Consider the following 17,791-nt stretch of genomic DNA (forward strand, 5'->3'; position numbering starts at 1 on the left):
CAGAGTTCATCTAATCCAACCCTTCATTTTACAGATGAGAAAACCGAGGCTCAAGGGTGTTAAGTGATTTGTCCAGTATCGGCAGGTAGCAACTATCACAGACAAGATTTGAACATAGGTCTCTTGCCTCTAGAGACAACATTCCTTCCACTCCAGAAGGATAACTAGGAATTTTTGTGCTGGGGGCAATCGCCAAAACCATACCTAAGGTAAATAGAATGACAGGCACCCATAGTTGAGAGAGAGTAATGCCTCTCTTGATAGCAGATAGAAACCCTGGTGTGAAACTACTGTCAGGAATCCTGAGATGAAAAAAATGGGGAAAAGGATAAGGTAGGTGAGTGACTCATTCTACCATGCCTTCTCTGTAGCTTTACATTTTATTTTATTTTACTTTAATTAATTTAATTTAGTTTTGTTTTGTGGCTTCTGATTTTAACTAATTATTCTCGATATGTCTTGTTACCATGCTGCTTGAAGGACCATGTAAATTTGGAGCTCTGGGACAAAGCCCTGTCTCCCCACCCTAGTTAATAGCTCTTCTAGTTTGTAGTTCCCTATCCCACCCAATCTCCAACTCTCAGAGTAAAATTTCCCTTTTAATTGTTAAAACCTTAATTGTTAATAAGTATAATTCTTCTATTCAAGTTAGAAAAAAATTATTTAAAACATAAGAAACTTTTGTATAACTTTTAGAATAATGATGATCACAATAAGCTAACATTTATATAATGCTTACTATGTGCCAGGCACTATGCTAAATGCTTTATAGATATTGTCTCATTTGACCCTGGGAACTAGGTGCTATTATTATCCCCATTTTACAGATGAGGAAAGTGAGGCAGACAGAGGGTAAGTGACTTGCCTAGGGTCACATAGTGTCTGAGGCTACATTTGAACTCAGGTCTTCCTGACTCTGCCAGGCCCAGAGCTTTATCCTCTGTGCCCTGTAACTACTACTGTAAAGAATGTGTTCTAAAATAATAAAAAAATTAATTAAAAATAACCTCAAAAGTGGGTAACAGAGTAAAAGAAGGTAGAAAGGACTATATTTCGAGAGTTAGGAAAGTGATCAGGTGGGGGAAGTAAGACTATTCTCAAATTTCTATAGGAAATGCCAAGAAGATAGGTTGAATTACATTCCATATTTCCAAGGAAGCACAGAGCACCTTTCCGTCATAAGGCCCACTTTTAACAGCTGTACTAACCATTTAAAGGTTAGAGGGTATATGCTGTTTTCTAGTAAGAACTGGCAACTTAGTAGAATAAAACAGTTTTTGCATGTTTCAAAGTGAGCCACTTGCTACATATGAATGAACAGCTAAATCTAATTTATATATACAGTGTTCCAGTGACAGAAGCAAGGGATGGCAATTATTATCACCATTTCACTGGTTCAGGAGAAAAAAATGAATTGCTCAGTCACACAATGATAGACCTTGACATAGCTACAACTTTTTTGGCTTGGTTTGGTTCTCTGTTTGCTAGACCAGTGATTACCAAGCTAATTTGGCCGTGGAACATGGCTAGACTTGAAATATATTGATAATACCTATAAATGCTTGTTTAGAGCACCAGAGGAGTTAGACTAAAATGGAGGGGAAAAATCTATATTTATGCTAAAAAAGTATATGTGCTAAATATTTTGATACATAATTTTAGATTTCATAGAGAGAAAATACTGCTAGCATTAACTTTAAAAAAAAAATAGAATCCCTGGTTCCTATCTGTGGAAGAACAGGGTTCTCCAGAAGACATTTTCCTCAGTAGATTGTAAGCTCCTTGAAGGAAGGATTATATTTTGCTTCTTTTTGTATCCCTAGCATTTAGTACATTGTATGATAGATAGCAGGCACTTAATAAGTGTTTATTGAATTGACTGAATCGAATAGACAATACAGTTTACAAAGCAAAGAAAGTCCTATACTGGTTTTCCAAATACAGTACTAGTTTTGTTTGTTTTTTTGATCATTTCATATAATTCTTTGTTTCCAATCAAGTTCACTTTGGTATTATGTTTGGATGTTCTCACTGTCCTCTAGTATAAACAATCAAATTAGGTGTTAAGTTTCATACCATAAAATGCTGCCATTCATGGTTTTTTCCCCTCAGTCTCTACTTATCATTTCCCTCATTCATGTTAGATAAGTGTGACACTTGATTTGCTGACATTTCTAGTAAAATCTGTTCTTTTCCAAATTTTTCTGTACATTAGTCTATTTATCAAAGCCATTTTGAACTACATAAATGAATGAACCATATGACTCACCTCATATCCCTTCAGCAAAATTTTCATTGACATGCTTCTATTAATATCTAATCTGACTTAAACTCCTTCTCATGGAGTATCATTTAAAAACTCTCAGTCAATCTACTTCATCTACTTTTCCCCTTTTATTGCTCAAGCATTGATGCTTTTAGTAAGCCTAACCTGATCACCATCATTTATATTCACCCCTTCATGATTTTACCTTGGATCTCCCTATTTTTGCAGTCTCATATCTTGAACATACACCCCTTCATTTAAAGCAAAAGTCAGAATTAAACAGATCTAAAAATCCTTCCTAAACTTAGAAGAAAGACATAATTGGTTCATATTTGATCCAAATCAGATACATATGGCATATATGTATATGTATGTGTATAAATACACACATATATATGTGTGTATTCATATACACACAGAAATACATAGCTCTGTATTCATTTGAATATTTTATTTGACTCCATTTGATAGGGCTTATGACTTTTCCAAGGTCTTTATTTTTACATCAGAGCATATCATAGTTGAATAGAATTAAATTGATAACAAAGAAATGTATCTTAAGTGAATGGTGAGGGAACTTGTAGGACTTATCTTGGATTGATCTCAAATTGGTTAGTCAATTAATTAGAAACACCAAATCAAATATCAACCAGTCTGTTCTTATAAACAACAATCTCTAACACCAGAAAAAAAAACACCACCAAGTATTTGATAACCTTCAAAAAGAAAGAAATTTATATGTACATGAAATAAACCACAAATTCCGGTTTGTTAAATAATTAAAGTTCATTTTTACATGAAACCAACCACAAATTCTGGTTTGTTGTATAATAATTTCCAGGCATTTCCCTGGGTTCTGCTATCAGTTCAGTTGGAAATATGATCAACTGTTAGAAATCTTATGATAGAACAGTTACCAACTCCCATTGATCTAAATATAGATAAGGGTAATTAGTTATATGTATCCTATTGTAAAGTCCAAGGTAGTTTTTTTGATCATTGATTCCTCTTCAGATTTTACTAGAACACTATATTTTGATTTCTCCCTTGCTCTATTACATTCTATCTTGTTGATAGTATAATATCCTTCCTAATAGTTTGTAAACTCCTGGAGGACAAGGATGATATATTTCATCCTTTCATACCTAGTACCTCTTACATTATATGTATTGGGCATTTAATTGACCATTTTCTGGAGATAGTCAATATTTGCATCTAATATCCAAGTTGATAACCACCCTTATTTCCTACTTACAATAGTCCTATAATAAGATCCCTACTATTGTTGTTGTTTAGTCATTTTTCAGTTATATCTGACTCTTCATGACCTCATTTGGGGTTTTCATGGCAAAGATACTGAGTGGTTTACCATTTCCTTCTCTAGCTTATTTTATAGATGAGGAAACTTGAGGCAAACAGGGTTAAGTGACTTGCTTAGGGTCCTAAAACTAGTGTCTGAGGCTAGATTTGAACTCATGAAGATGAGTTTTCCTGCCTGCAGTACCCACACTGTATCCACTGTGCCACCTAACTTCTCCTTCCAACCAAACCATCTTTAAAATGACTTTTTAATGCAAAACTTTTGTCTAAATCCTTTATTGAATTTGAATTGAAATCTTTGCTGAGCCTTTCATGGACTCTACACTTTTTGCAGAAGTAAATGGTACCTACAACTCGACTTACCTGGTGGTTCTCAGAGACTATTCATTCTATATTCCTGCTGTTAAAAAAGATCTGCATTTAAATGATTATACATGGATACCTACTATTCTTTGAAATAACAGAAAAGCACATTTCACAATTCCAATGGCCAATTTCCTGTTTTCTAAAACAATACTGGTTTTATAAGCCAAACCCAAAGAAATGGAAACAAGCAATTTTTAAAAGTAGTTATACCTAATAAGATGATTGAAAAACACCTAAAAACGCCCAGCTTTTAAATGCCTGAACAATGAAATGAAAGCAAATAATAGAGGTTTCCACTGTTGCTCTTTCAACCAGTCACTGTTTTCTTTTCAGCTATTCAGATAACAATGTAAGAATTAAGAAAAGACAAGGCTTTACCTTTTCCTTGAATGCTTCCAGTTCTGAATCTGTAATTTTCCATGGAGTTTCTCTTTTTAATTTCTCAGCAGTTGTTAAATCTTTGCAGCTTTCATGGAGACGATATGGTTCAATCATCTCTTCAAAGAATTTCCAGCTGAAATTGGAATTATAAAGGATGCCTCACAGTAGGAAACTAACTCATTATTTCGCAGATACTCTAGGTATATAACTGGTCCTGCTGACTCTGGAATCAGTGTTGAATGTCATGCAAATCTTTTAAGAATTATTTATGCAGGCAACGTCTTGTGAACCAAGATGTATGTATCCTCTTGGCTACTTAGAGGATGACCAGAGTTTGTTTAGTATGTCACCAACCCATGAAGTATTAATGTTGAGTTTATACACAAAAATACAGAAATGCCAGCTCCTCTAGTGGTGTAATTTCCATTCAAGCAAATGACTTTAATATAGACATATTAGAATATAAAATAATTTTCCATTTGGTTATTGTACATATTATCTTATGAACTATCTTATGAATTGATAGTAGCCCCAAAAGGGCTTGCTTTAGCTTTCAGTCCACCAGTCATGTTAGCATGGTGTGGGCATGTTGAATGAGAAAAGTATTTGGCCTTGTGAATTTGATGACTATAACAACAACTTGGGTGTTTTTTTGATAACACTTGCAGATAGCACTGCTTGCTTATCTTTGTGTATTCTGGTGGTAGGAGAGCTTTTCAAATGACTGGTATTTTAGTATTCTTTTAGGCAGAAGGGTGCTTGGGATAGATTTTAATACCTGAAAAGCTAAGGATACTTAAGTATGATTAAAAGGAAAACATATTACCAGGAGAGATACCTACTTACTAGTGTCATGGGGTGCAGAGCACCCCAGAAGTTCTCTGGGGCACATCAAGGAAGCTTCTCCTTGAGAAACTAAACCAGAGGACAGATAATGCCTAGAGAGATAAGCTGAACCAAATTGGACTGAGCTAGTTTTGGATTCCTACCCTTCATTCTGGTCTCTCTTACCCTGGGGAGATAAACTTGCGTGTGGCTGAGGCCCTTGTGTCCTGAAGAGAGATCTGTAGCCACCCCTCACCCAATTCCTCCAGTCACTACCAGTGGGGGATGGTCTTCTACTCCTCACCCAATTCCCCCAGCTACCACCAGTGGGGGATGGTCCTCCCTCACTAAAGGAACTTTTCACGGGCAGATGGTCCACCCCCATCAGTCCTCTATAAAAGTACCTTCCAGTCTCCTGGAGATTTGGTACCTCTGAGCCACGTGCTTTGTGCTTATCTCCCCATGAGAAGTCCAAGGATTTCTTTCATGGTTTCCCTCCCCCCACCCTTCCCTTCCCTTGCTCCTAAATAAACTCCCACCTTATTCTAACTACTTTTGTGTGCAAGAGGGTGTAATTTTTTAAAGAGGAATTCCTAAGAACCCCAACCCCTAACCCCTAACCCGTACCCCATTCCCCCCATTACACTAGGAACTTTATAATATGTTAAAGTATTGCATATCTTATTCTTGTCTTTCATAAAAATATGAAAATAAATTATTTCCTTAGTAACAACAAAACTTAAATATCTTCAACACATTGCTTTCAACTCTCAATTAAAAAAAACTTTTTTGGATTTTATATATAACAATTTAATTAATTAATTAATTAATTTTGGTGAGGCAATTGGGGTTAAGTGATTTGCCTAGGGTCACACAGCTAGTAAGTGTTAAGTGTCTGAGGCTGGATTTGAACTCAGATCCTCCTGAATGCAGGGCTGGTGCTCTATCCACTGTGCCACCTAATGAATAACTTCAGAAATGAAATTTCACAATTTTCAGAAGTGAAAGTCCATGTGATATAGTAGCTGGAGGACTAGCCTTGGAGTCAGGAAGATTTGGGTTCAAGTTCTGTTGGAATACTGTGACCAAACATTGAACTCCTCAGGGACTTTCTATGCCCCTGAAATCAGAGGGCTGGACAAAACCCTTAGGAAATAGTAACATTTGGAATCTAGGATTATCAATATGGTGCTGATGAATCAGTAAACAAAAACCATAAAATAAGAGGTCTGATTCTTTAGATTGTAGGTCAGAGATAGGATTATAGGAAAAATTGTAAAGGGAGAAAACTGAATGGGTCCGTGGTCACTTTTGTCAGAAACACTAAGGACTGATATGATGTATCATCACAATTTCTGTTTCAATGTACCATTTAGGTGTATATCTAACAGCATGGCAGGTGTGAAACTGGCAGAAATTACCACCTAGCAAGGGCTTTTATAAATAACCATTTCCTAAAAAAAAACCTTCTAGAGACAGCATGATATAATGGAAAGATTACTGGACCAAGAAGGAAGGAATGGAGCATTTTATTAGGTATCTACTCTGTGTTAGTTACTTTGCTAAGTGCTTTACAAATATGACCTTATTTAATCCTCATAACAACTCTGGGAAGCAGGTGCTATAATGATCCCCTTTTTATAGTTGAGGAACTGAAGTTAAATGACTTGTTCACAGTCACACTGCTAGGAAGTATTTGAGAGTGGATTTGAACTCAGGTCTTCCTGACTCAAAGGCCCACTACTCTATTCACTGCTCCACATAGCTGCCTCTAGCGAAGTGGGCCAGGAGTCAAGAGACCTGTATCTTAGTTTTAGTCCTACCATCACATTTGTTGGGGTGAGTCATTTAATGGGTCTTGCCTTCAGTTTTCTTATTTGTCCCATGTCTCACAGGGACTATTTTGAAGAACGGAGGCAACATAGTAAATGGGAATGTGTGCTGGATTTTTACTGCCATTGCAACCTTGGACAAATCTACCTCTGTGGGCCTCAGTTTCCTCATTTGCAAAATAAGGGCCTGTAAGGATCCCTCCAGATAGATAAATCTATGATTCTTGATAAATATAAAGTGTTATCTAAATTCAAGTTAGTTTTTTGTTGTTGCATAGAAACTTGTTAATTAGTTAATAGCGTCTACCAGTTAGTAGGTGAATTGTTCTTTGCTAAAACTTGGCATAAATTTAGATTGAGGAGGGTGAGTTTTCTTTTTCTCAGAGCTACAAAGTAGAAAACTTCCAAGGCGCTTTGGGAAATGACAGGTAAAAGTGTTGAGTCCTTGTATTTTTCTATTCAGCCCAGCTCCCCTGGGTTCCTTTCTAAACCTGATTACCCTAATTAAAGAATTTTCTAATTGCTCTTTATGGTAATCTGTGTATGGTATGATATTCCATTGTTAAGTATAATTCTTATTTAACCCAGTTTTTTTGATTATCTGATAACTACTCCTTCCTTTCTCCCCTCCCCTGGCTCATATAATTCATCTAGTATGCCAGATAACAAAATTTTTACTATAATTGCATAATTGTTCTTCTCAGGTTCTCACATCAAGATTTCTTTTCTTCTTAGGTAAAATTCTGCTATTAACTACCTTGCCATCACTGTTAAACTAAATTTCTGTGCTTAATTGCTTCTAATTTTCTCTGATTCTCATCTGGATTCTTGTCTCCTTCTTGGCCTATGACTCCCGATTCATTCCTTATTGTAAAATAATAAAATTTAACTAATTGAATGTCTCTGTTTCTCCTGGCTCAATTATTTTTCCATCCATCCATCCATCCATGCATCCAAATCTCTCATGGCCTGATGGGACAAGCATGATTACAATTCCCTCCAATGCCAAACTGTGCTCACTCTACTTTAGTCTAAAGAGCAGAACAAGCAAACTGGAAACTCATTAAGGTTTAATCTAGTCAAAGCTGTACTCTGTATCTATGTTCCCATCATCATACCTGTATATAGTTCGGACCCTTATAAAAAGCCTCATCAAGTATAGCAAATTAATTTTAATTTCACTCAGAAGGACTGGAATGAGAATTTGTTGCAGATAACTGACTCTCCCGTTGGAAGGAAGGATAAAGGAGATGAGGGGGAAGGTGCATTCCTATGGCTACTGCCTTGGATCCTTGGAAAATGGTAACCAGAGGCAGGAATTCTCTATGCCAAAATAACATGGTATCATCTTGTTTTTTTGTTTTTTTTATTTTTGGTGAGGCAGTTGGGGTTAAGTGACTTGCCCAGGGTCACACAGCTAGTAAGTGTCAAGTGTCTGAAGCCGGATTTGAACTCAGGTCTTTCTGAATCCAGGGCTGGTGGATTCACTGCACCACCTAGCTGTCCCTAACAGGGTATCATCTTCTGGTGCTTTTTTAAACAACCTATTATGAAAAGGACATCAAGTGATACTTAGGAATAAAAGATGTATTTTTATGATGATGATTCTCTTTTGGAGCCTACAAGATTCAGTGGGGTCTTATATTTTAGAGGGGGTGTCAAGAGACCATCATTGTTAAGTCTTCCAGTAAGGATATGAAGGCATTTTTATCTTGTATCTCATAAATTTTCTGTTATGAATGATGCCTTTGGAGTAAGATCCTAATGTATATTCTAAAAGAAATATTTGAGAATAACCTGTGGCAGGTACTCTTGTCAGTCAGTAACCATTCATGAAACACCTACTATGTGCTAGGCATTGTGCTGTGCACTAGAAGCTGACCCTGACATCAAGCCATCTAGATCAGTCATGTTTTTACTGATCTTGAAGAGCTATAAAACTTTGCAGTTTCTTCTGATGGTTCGTGACCTTGTGTTTGGTAGAGAGACTTGCTCAGATCCCATTAGGTTGCATTGCTGGGGTTCTTGTATGCCTGGTCTTATTTCTTAAAGAAAAAATAGTCTGAGGGGATGATTCATACTAAAAATGGTCAGTTTAAGACTAGTAGAGAATACTATGCCTAGGAAAAATGGCCCAGGATTACAGCAACTGGTAGTAGTGGAGGCTAACTTCTGACACAAAGTTTGGCTCTATTAGAATACTAGAAGTAGATTTGCTCCCATTCATTTCTATAGTGTCATAGGCCATCAATAGATCTCATTTATCACAATATCATTATGCCTATGAATAAAATTTAGAGCTTGGAGGCAAGGAGAGAGAGATAGATAGATAGACAGAGAGAGAGAGAGAGAGAGAGAGAGAGAGAGAGAGAGAGAGAGAGAGAGAGAGAGAGAGTCTCTTTCACTTAAAGATACTTCTTCATCTAGATATACTGAATGGTATCAAAGCCCCTGGAGCATGCTAGGCAGAGGAGTGCTTGGTATGTGTGTGTGTGTGTGTGTGTGTGTGTGTGTGTTTTTGCTGCAAGATCCCTGAGCATCTCTATTATTTCCAAAGTTGATGTAGAATTCTCAGAAAATTCTCTAAACAAAATGAACCTAAATTCACTTTAATTTGAAAAATTGGTGGAACATTTTTATGTGTCTCTGGGGAAGTATTGCCAAGAAAGATTAGCAACAATAGGATGTTGCTGTTGAGAGATGGTTGGAAATCACCATAGCAGAAGAAAATGATTTGTGATTCCTAATTGCAAACCCAACAGTTTTGGTTATGAGGGTCATTTATCTGTCAAATTATTACAACAGAATGTGTAATCTACCAAAACCCTTTCTCCGTAAGCGAATATTTGCTCCATATGGATAAGGAAAGAGAAAAGGATTAAGAATCATTCTTTAGGCAAACATTAGCCAACTGCATATCCAACTCAGGTCTAATCCATTGAATAACGTGATATTTTCAATATAAAATTTTTTAAAAGTTCCTTCCCTCTGAACCCTGTCCTCCCCCTAAACAGGTTAATAAATTTTGATTCAACCTAGGTGTCATTTTTGACTTCTTGCTCTCTCTAATCTCCCATATCCAGTCTGTTGCCAAGTATTGTCAATTTTGCCTTATGTAACATCTCTCGAATAGGCCTCCCTTCTCTGACACTGCTACCACCCTGGTGCAGGCCCTCATTGCCTCACATCTAGCCTGTTGCAATAGCCTGCTGGTCGCTCTTACTGCTTTACCTCTCTCCCTGATCCAATCCATTCTCTACTCAGTTATTAAATGGATCTTCCTAAAAGGCAGGTCTGACCTTTCCTCCCTATTTCAATAAACTACAGTGCTTTCCTGACACTTTCAGGATCAAATATAAACTCTTCTGTTTGTCCTTCAAAGCCCTTCACAACCTGCCTCCCCCCCCCCCCCATCCAGTCTTCTTACACTTTATTAATCTCCCCATCCTGGGTGATCCAGCAATGCTGGCATCTTTGCTGTACCTTACACAAGACACTCCACTTCCAGATTCCAGGCATTTTCACTGGCTGTCCCTCATGCTAAGATTCTCTCTATCCTCCTCTTCACCTCCTGGCATCCCTGAATATTTTCAATTCCCTTTTAAACCTTACCTTCTACAAGGATCCTGTCCAGATTCCCCTTAAAACTAGTGCCTTCCCTCTGTTGATTATTTCTAATTTATCCTGTATTGTTCATACATTGCTGTTTCCGTTTTGTCTCCCCCATTTGACCGTTAGTTCCTTGAAAGCAGTGTTTGTCTTTTGCTCAGTTTTGTTTCTCCAGTGTTCAACACAGTTCTCAGCACATAGGAGGTGCTTTCTATGCTTATTGACTGGTTGAAATATCAAGTGGAGACAGTGTGGTACAATGGAAAGATGGCTGAATGTAGAATCACAGGACCTGAGATAGGATCCTGGCTCTGCCACTTTCATCTGTGTGACACAGCACGAATCATTTACCCTTTCTGGGCTGGGCCTCAGCATCATCATTTTTAAAATGAGGAGCTTAGAATGGATGCCTTCTAAGGTTCCTTCCAGCTCTCAATCTGTGATCCTAAGATATTTGTAGCAAGGTTTCAGTCCGAGTCTTGAACAAAACGGGGCAAGAGGCCTGCAGGGTCCCCAGATTCCTGCTACTGCCAGTTGCCTTTTGAGAAATAAAGGTCCCACATCACACAAACCAGGCATGTAATGAGGCAAAGTAGTCTATATTTCCAAAGAATTATGGCTTGTGTGTGAAGAACAAGTGAGTATCAATATGGTAGCAGCTGCCTCAGTATGCCTTGCATCAGACACAGAAGATGGAGGGACATATAGGGGCATTAAAGAAGCTAGTGTAGTAGATGGTATGTGGCTAAACTCCTGATTTTATAGATAATTATATCAAATAAAAAGGGTAAAGAAACAAGAAAGTGGGAAAGGCTGTTGAGTGAATGAATATAGAGGTCAAAGGATCCATCTTGAATAGTCATTAATAATTAGTCAACAAACACAAAGCAATCTTCAACTGCTGAAAATGATAATTTGAGTATGAGAAATAGCATTTCTGACATCAATAGTACTGTAACTTTGGCTTTTCCAAAGGAAAGATCCAATAAGTGGAAATCTATGAACCCTAAACTCTACTGCACACTGTGTGAAATAAAGAAGAAGCAAAGATACATTTTTCACCTTCAAAAATCTTACGCTGTATTTGGGGCACACTGGAACTTAGGGTTAGGGTTAGGGTTGGCCTTATAGCCAAGTGGGATACGACAGGGAAGCTTTGGATGGAAGGTTGGTAAAGGTGAAGTATTCATAATTAAGTGTCATGTATATGGTTGGATAACCTAGAAGAACAATAGTATATCTTCTTAATAGTCATTGGGCATAATAGATGAAGTTTATCAGCTTTTCAGATATTACAAAACTGGGGAAGGATATCTGAAGGTCTTAGTGGACTAAAAGATCAGTATTAATGAACACTATAATAAAGTGGCCACTATTCTAATGCTAATGAGAATGTAATTTGCACTGGGAGATGCTTAGTGTCCAGAACATGAGGAGTGACAATCCTGAGACACTAGCTAAAGTGTCATGATGTCCAAATATTGGTATCCAGGAAATGGGCCATTGTTTCAGAGAGAAGTTTGAGATTATTGAAAGAACCATGAAATTTCCCAAAAGCCATTTGGCCTGCTGTCCTTCTGCTCAATTCTGCAGTTGGTGCATTGTCCATTTGCAGCGTCTGTCCATGACATATTTACTGATGGATGAGTTCTATTGGTTATCACTCCAACTGTATATCATAATTTGGACAATAACCATTCTTCATTCACATATTTATTTTCCCTGAGTGAATAGTTAGGCTGCTATCTTTTGAGAAATCATGGAGTTCATTTAGGATACTCTGCAGTGTTTAGAGGCTTGATGTCATCAGTACTGAGCTATTCATAAACAGGAGCATCTGGAGAGACTTGCCATCTATAAGAATCCCTTTCTATTTGAACTCTATTGTGTATATCCTCAGCGACAGTGGTAAACACCTTTGACAAGCATATGTCTTGCCTGATAATTATAAGCAGAGGGTCAACAAACAGTTATTTCTGTTGTTACTTTATTCAAGGAATCTCAGAAGATTTTTATGTATGCATGAGAGACAGCTTGTTGGAAGAGGGCCTTTATGATAGTGTTTTGTTCTATCAAAAATGCCTTTTCATAACAACAAAAGCAGTGGAATCTTATATTCTCTATACCTTTCAATCAGTTGTGTGATTAAAGATATGACCTGACGTAGAATGCTGTTTGAGAAAACCTGCCTATTCCCTCCTATCTGGGTCACTACTCTGCAACTGATGCAATATATTCAAATATTTCTAGGGAAAAGCAGTTCTCTAGGTGACTAAAAGCAGTCCAGAGGATAAAAGCAGATAAAAGCTACCAGCAAGAAGGTTAAAAGTAGTCAGCAAAGAGGTTCCCAGGGGTTTCAGGAGCTCTTTGCCAAAGTCCTAAAAACTGCTTTTATGCCCACTGGGCTCATAGCTGAGTCTCAGATCAATTCATCTTGGGGCAAAGTTAACCCCAACCTCCCCAGGTCTGCACCACAACATCCTTGCTCGAAATAATCTGAACCAGCATTGTGGGAGTGTGAGGATTCAACTCATACCTATCCAGTTCCACAAATATTCTGCCCCCCAAGCCATTCTCATACTCTCCTCAAGGATACCCTCGATGTATATATGTATATATTACTCATTAAAAAAGAACGCAAAAACCAAAACCTTTGTATACATGGCAATAGGCAGGCAGGTCAGTATTTACTGATATTTTCTGTTGCCTTTCATTGTTGTGGTTATAACAAGGTCCAAATTGTTTCCCCACTTGCCCCTCCTGAGTTTGGTATCTTCTCCTTCAGAGACCTTGAGAATCAATCATTTAGTACTCTCACGGTTGTGTTGCTTCTAATCTGACCTCCTTGTATATATTTGTATTTTCATCTAGCTTCTACCATTTATAATTTCTTTAGGACCATTTTCTTCTTTCTCACACTGCAACACATCTGTGGTCAAATGTGGTGGCTCTACAGTCCTTGGTGAAAGTTTGTTATAAAAATCCTTATAAATATTTTTCATCGTTCATTTGTTTATTAACTTTTTGCTGGTTTTATCCTTCAATGATGTTGTTTGTAATAAGGAACATGTTCCTAAAATTTAGAGTTGTCTAAAAGTAAAGCATGAGGGGCAGCTAGATAGCATAGTGGATAGAGCCTGGAGTCAGGAAGATTCCTCTTCCTGAATTCAAATCTAACCTCAGACACTTACTAGCTGTGTGACCCTGGGCAAGTCGCTTCACCCTATTTGCCTCAGTTTCCTCATCTGCAAAGTGAGCTTGAGAAGGAAATGGCAAACCACTCTGATATTTTTGCCAAAAAAACCTCAAAGGAGTCACAAAGAGTTGGACATGACTGAAAAATGACTCAACAACAACAACAAAAGTAAAACATGCAGCCTGTATGAAAAGAGTGAATTCCCCTCAGCGGAGGCCTTCAGATAGAAGCCAGATGACTTCCTGTAAGGGATGTTGTAACAAGAATTTCTGCTACGGGCATGTGTTGGACTAGGGGAGCCCCTTCTATTCTGAGATGTTATGACTCTGAGGCTTTTAAGGAGGAGCAGTAATGATCTGCCTTGTGGCCTTGGACTGTGGAAATTGGCCTAGCCTGCCTTGTTGAAATCTAACTCTACCCATGGGATATTCTTAGTCTGTACCCTTCATATCCTGTAGCTATTCTGGGTCCCCTAGTGTGCCTTGGAAGTGTGTTTCCACAATACGACAGTTTCAGAGGACTCTCCCTAAGGAAATGAATACTTGATAAATGAAATTTTTTTTGCCTGATTTGTCTTTGAAAACCTAGAGAAATCCTGTGTGGTAGATTAGTTCTGAATCCTTTTTAGGAGTTCCAATCACTTGAGAAAGGATTTCAGAGGTTAGGATTGAGTTACATTCCCTCAATTCACTCATGCCTAGCCTCCTGTACCATTATACAGATTCTCTAAGTGAATTGGCATCTCAAGGTAGCTATGAAACTGTCCCACCCTTCCCGGCAACTTCAAGCTTATTTGATTATATAAAAGAAACATACTAAGAGGAAAGGGCTTAAGGTGAATTGAAATTCATCTATTCTTCAATTAAATGAAAATTCTGAAAGCCACCAGAGAGCATTAAACCAGAGTCCAGTTCATGTAGGCATGTTAATTCTATTTTCCGAAGAGAATTGCAAAAAAGGCTCATTTTTGATTAAGAACGTGTAGTAATTGTAGAATTTATAAAAGTAAAACATTATAGACCCGTCTGGCATAAAATGCAAATATGACAGCAGAGTAACTTAGACAATTGTATCTCAAGCAGCTTTCTTAAAAAAACCGAGGCATAGGTTCTGCTATGAAGCCTTTGAATTGGCTGATAGTGCAGTTGCAGAGAACTGGCATGGCAGAGTGGCTAGAGCTGGCCTCAAAGTCAGAATGACCTGGCTTCAGGTCTTGCTTCTTGCACATACTGGCTCTGTGATCCTGGGCAAGTAATTAATGCCCAGTGCCTCAGGCAACTCTCAGAGACTATGAGTCCCAGAGAAGCTTATGTGCATTAGTAGAGGGATAGTTCCCCATACTGATGAAACCACAGGTCTAGTTCCTCACTACTCTTCTTAAAACAAACAAACAAAAAGACAAACAAGCAGTTATATTAATCTAACAAATCACCAAGGATTTAGTGGCTGTAGTTGCTTTGATAATAAAATAGAATTTTAAAATTGGAATAAATTGGCATTTTATTATTGGTCACATATACAATGGGAATTTATATGCAGGAAGATAATTTAGGTCATGGATTGCAAAAGGGACAATCAGAGACTGAGGGAGCAAAGAAAAGTACAAGTATAAAGAAAATGGAGGAGATCAGAAAATACAAGGGACAATAACCCTAGGGAATATAGATGTGCTGGATTATACCTGAAAAGCTTATTCCAAAGTAAATTTATGCTCTGTACAATGCAATAGTCCATCTCCCAAAGTTGTATATCAGTGCCTCTCTATTATTACTATACATGGTTTGGTACAATAATATCTATCTATGTATCTATCTATCTATCATCTATCTATCCATCCATCCATCCATCTATTTATCTATCTCTATCATCCATGTATGAATGTATGTATGTATCTATTCATCCATCCATCCATCTCTCTCTCTCATATATCTATATCTATATCTATATCTATATCTATATCTATATCTATATCTATATCTATATCTATATCTATATCTATATCTATATCTATATCTGTATCTATATCTATCCTCCACCACCACCACCACCATCATCTATTCAGAGAAGTTTTCTGACTCTATGACCATACCCTGTGAAGAGAGAAGTCAGAAAGAAATCTGAAAGGTGACTCTGAAATGTTGGCCCCATTTTCTTTGAACTTTTCAAGCATTCTCTTCACCGGGCAAGTCTCATTGGCCATTTGAAAGTATCCTACACAACAATTTATTGGATACTTCTGTGTTCATTATTATTTCAGTTCCCACTTAGTTCAATGATACCAGAAACTGACTGCAGTAAAAGCCTAGCTTTCTCACCCTTTGATAATGAGCATAAAAGAGAATAAGAGATTACTGTGGAGGTAAATAATGGATTTTGATAAATGTTTCATACCTTTCTTTGTTTGGTTTAATATTGATGTCACCGATGATATGGATGTCTGCAAATTTGATCCTAAATTTGCTCAAAAGTGAAGCCATCCTAAAACATATGAAAGAACATCATATCACTACATATTTAACTACTTTCAATCAAACAATATTTGTGTTTGAGTTAAGATATCAAAGCAATCATGTTTCATTTCAACTTAGCTTCTCAGGCAAGCTAATTTATCTAAAAGATTTTAGTTAGTGTTTGATTTTCATTACAACACTTGATGGATATATTAAGTTTGGGCTAAATTGTTTCACTGAAGCCCCAAGAAAAAATTGTATGGGTACAAAAAGCATACCTAGAGAATGGAACTAGAAATATACATTTAAAGAAGAACAGTGATAACTTGTTCACATTTCTATCTACTTGGACTTTTTGACAGATCTTTGATTTCATCAGTGTGTATACTCCTTCCACTTGTACATATTGTGGTCCCTCCATAACTTTCCATTCTGTGTAAAAAATTACCATCCACATCTGCATAAAAATCCCAGAGAAAATCTACTCAACACACTAAAGCTTTTCTTTGATGTCATAATGAATACCATGGTAATTCTCTGGTTATCTATCTACTTTTCATCATTCTTCTGATATGATGGGGTTTACTCCTTCTTCTATATACTTTTGATACTGTCTTTTATGTATTTTTTTGCATGGAAGTCCACATTGGTATTGTAATGTAGTTTACAATACATAGTAATGTAGTCTAATATATCTTTATCTATTGTCTTTTGGGTCACCTAAAATTTCATTTCTTCTAAGATTATGGTGCTTTATGATTATCAGGTATATAGCAAAATTGGGAGAATAATAGTGATAATCAGAAACATGTACACCTTCATCTTTTGAAGGATACAATTACTCGGTTGCAATACCAAGACTTGAAGGCTAGTTATTGGATGGATCGGTTGCATCTATAAAACGGAAATCATCACTTTTATTTTCTCCTCTATCAAGCAAATGTAAGAATAACTTTAGGAGTCTCTATCTTTTGAATAGTTAACGAGATAAAAACAAATAAACACTAAAGGAAGTAATGATATTCTCATTCAAGCCTGAAAATGAGGATTCTTTGCCAACACTGTAGAGGATATTGTTTTAAAAGCATTTAACTCTTCCAGTGGGAGGAATATGATGATTAAAAAAAAGTTTATGCATTATTCACCAGATGTCCAAAATAGTGAATGATGGACAAAAATAAATCAGAACTCTATCAGAATAGCTTTATTTTTATTTCAATTGTATCTGAAAGGTTCTTAGAGATTTTAATAGGAACTGTTAAATAGTATTAATCATGAGCCACATACCTATTTTAAATGACATAAATTGCCAATACGTACGCTATTTTTTCTTCTTCAATACGGTTTATCTTGCCTCCAACATAAATCCTTAATTTGCAGTCTTTCCATTTTTTCCTGAGAGTCAGGATATAGGGGATTAGGAGTGTTAACCCTGGATGGGGAAAAGTGCATCATGACTCTCTGTAAGATGAATGTTTATAAGTGAAAAAGAACATTTCAATTTCTTTATTCAGCCCTATGTTTATAGTGCCCAATTTTTAAAAAT

At 36.9% G+C, this 17,791-nt stretch overlaps 1 protein-coding gene across 2 annotated transcripts in view; it reads right to left on the bottom strand.

Moving 5' to 3' along the window:
- The window catches only part of SLC12A1 (solute carrier family 12 member 1), a 135,220-nt gene that overhangs the window by 2,596 nt on the left and 114,833 nt on the right, over positions 1-17,791 (bottom strand). For both annotated transcript variants that reach the window (XM_043984361.1, XM_043984362.1), the window contains 3 exons: positions 17,566-17,677; positions 16,187-16,273; positions 4,331-4,466 (listed from right to left, as the gene is read on the bottom strand). In XM_043984361.1, coding sequence (XP_043840296.1) covers positions 4,331-4,466; positions 16,187-16,273; positions 17,566-17,677 — 335 coding nt within the window. The remainder of the gene's footprint in view (positions 1-4,330; positions 4,467-16,186; positions 16,274-17,565; positions 17,678-17,791) is intronic.

The sequence above is a fragment of the Dromiciops gliroides genome, chromosome 2, assembly GCF_019393635.1.
Source record: "Dromiciops gliroides isolate mDroGli1 chromosome 2, mDroGli1.pri, whole genome shotgun sequence".
Classification (NCBI taxonomy): domain Eukaryota; kingdom Metazoa; phylum Chordata; class Mammalia; order Microbiotheria; family Microbiotheriidae; genus Dromiciops; species Dromiciops gliroides.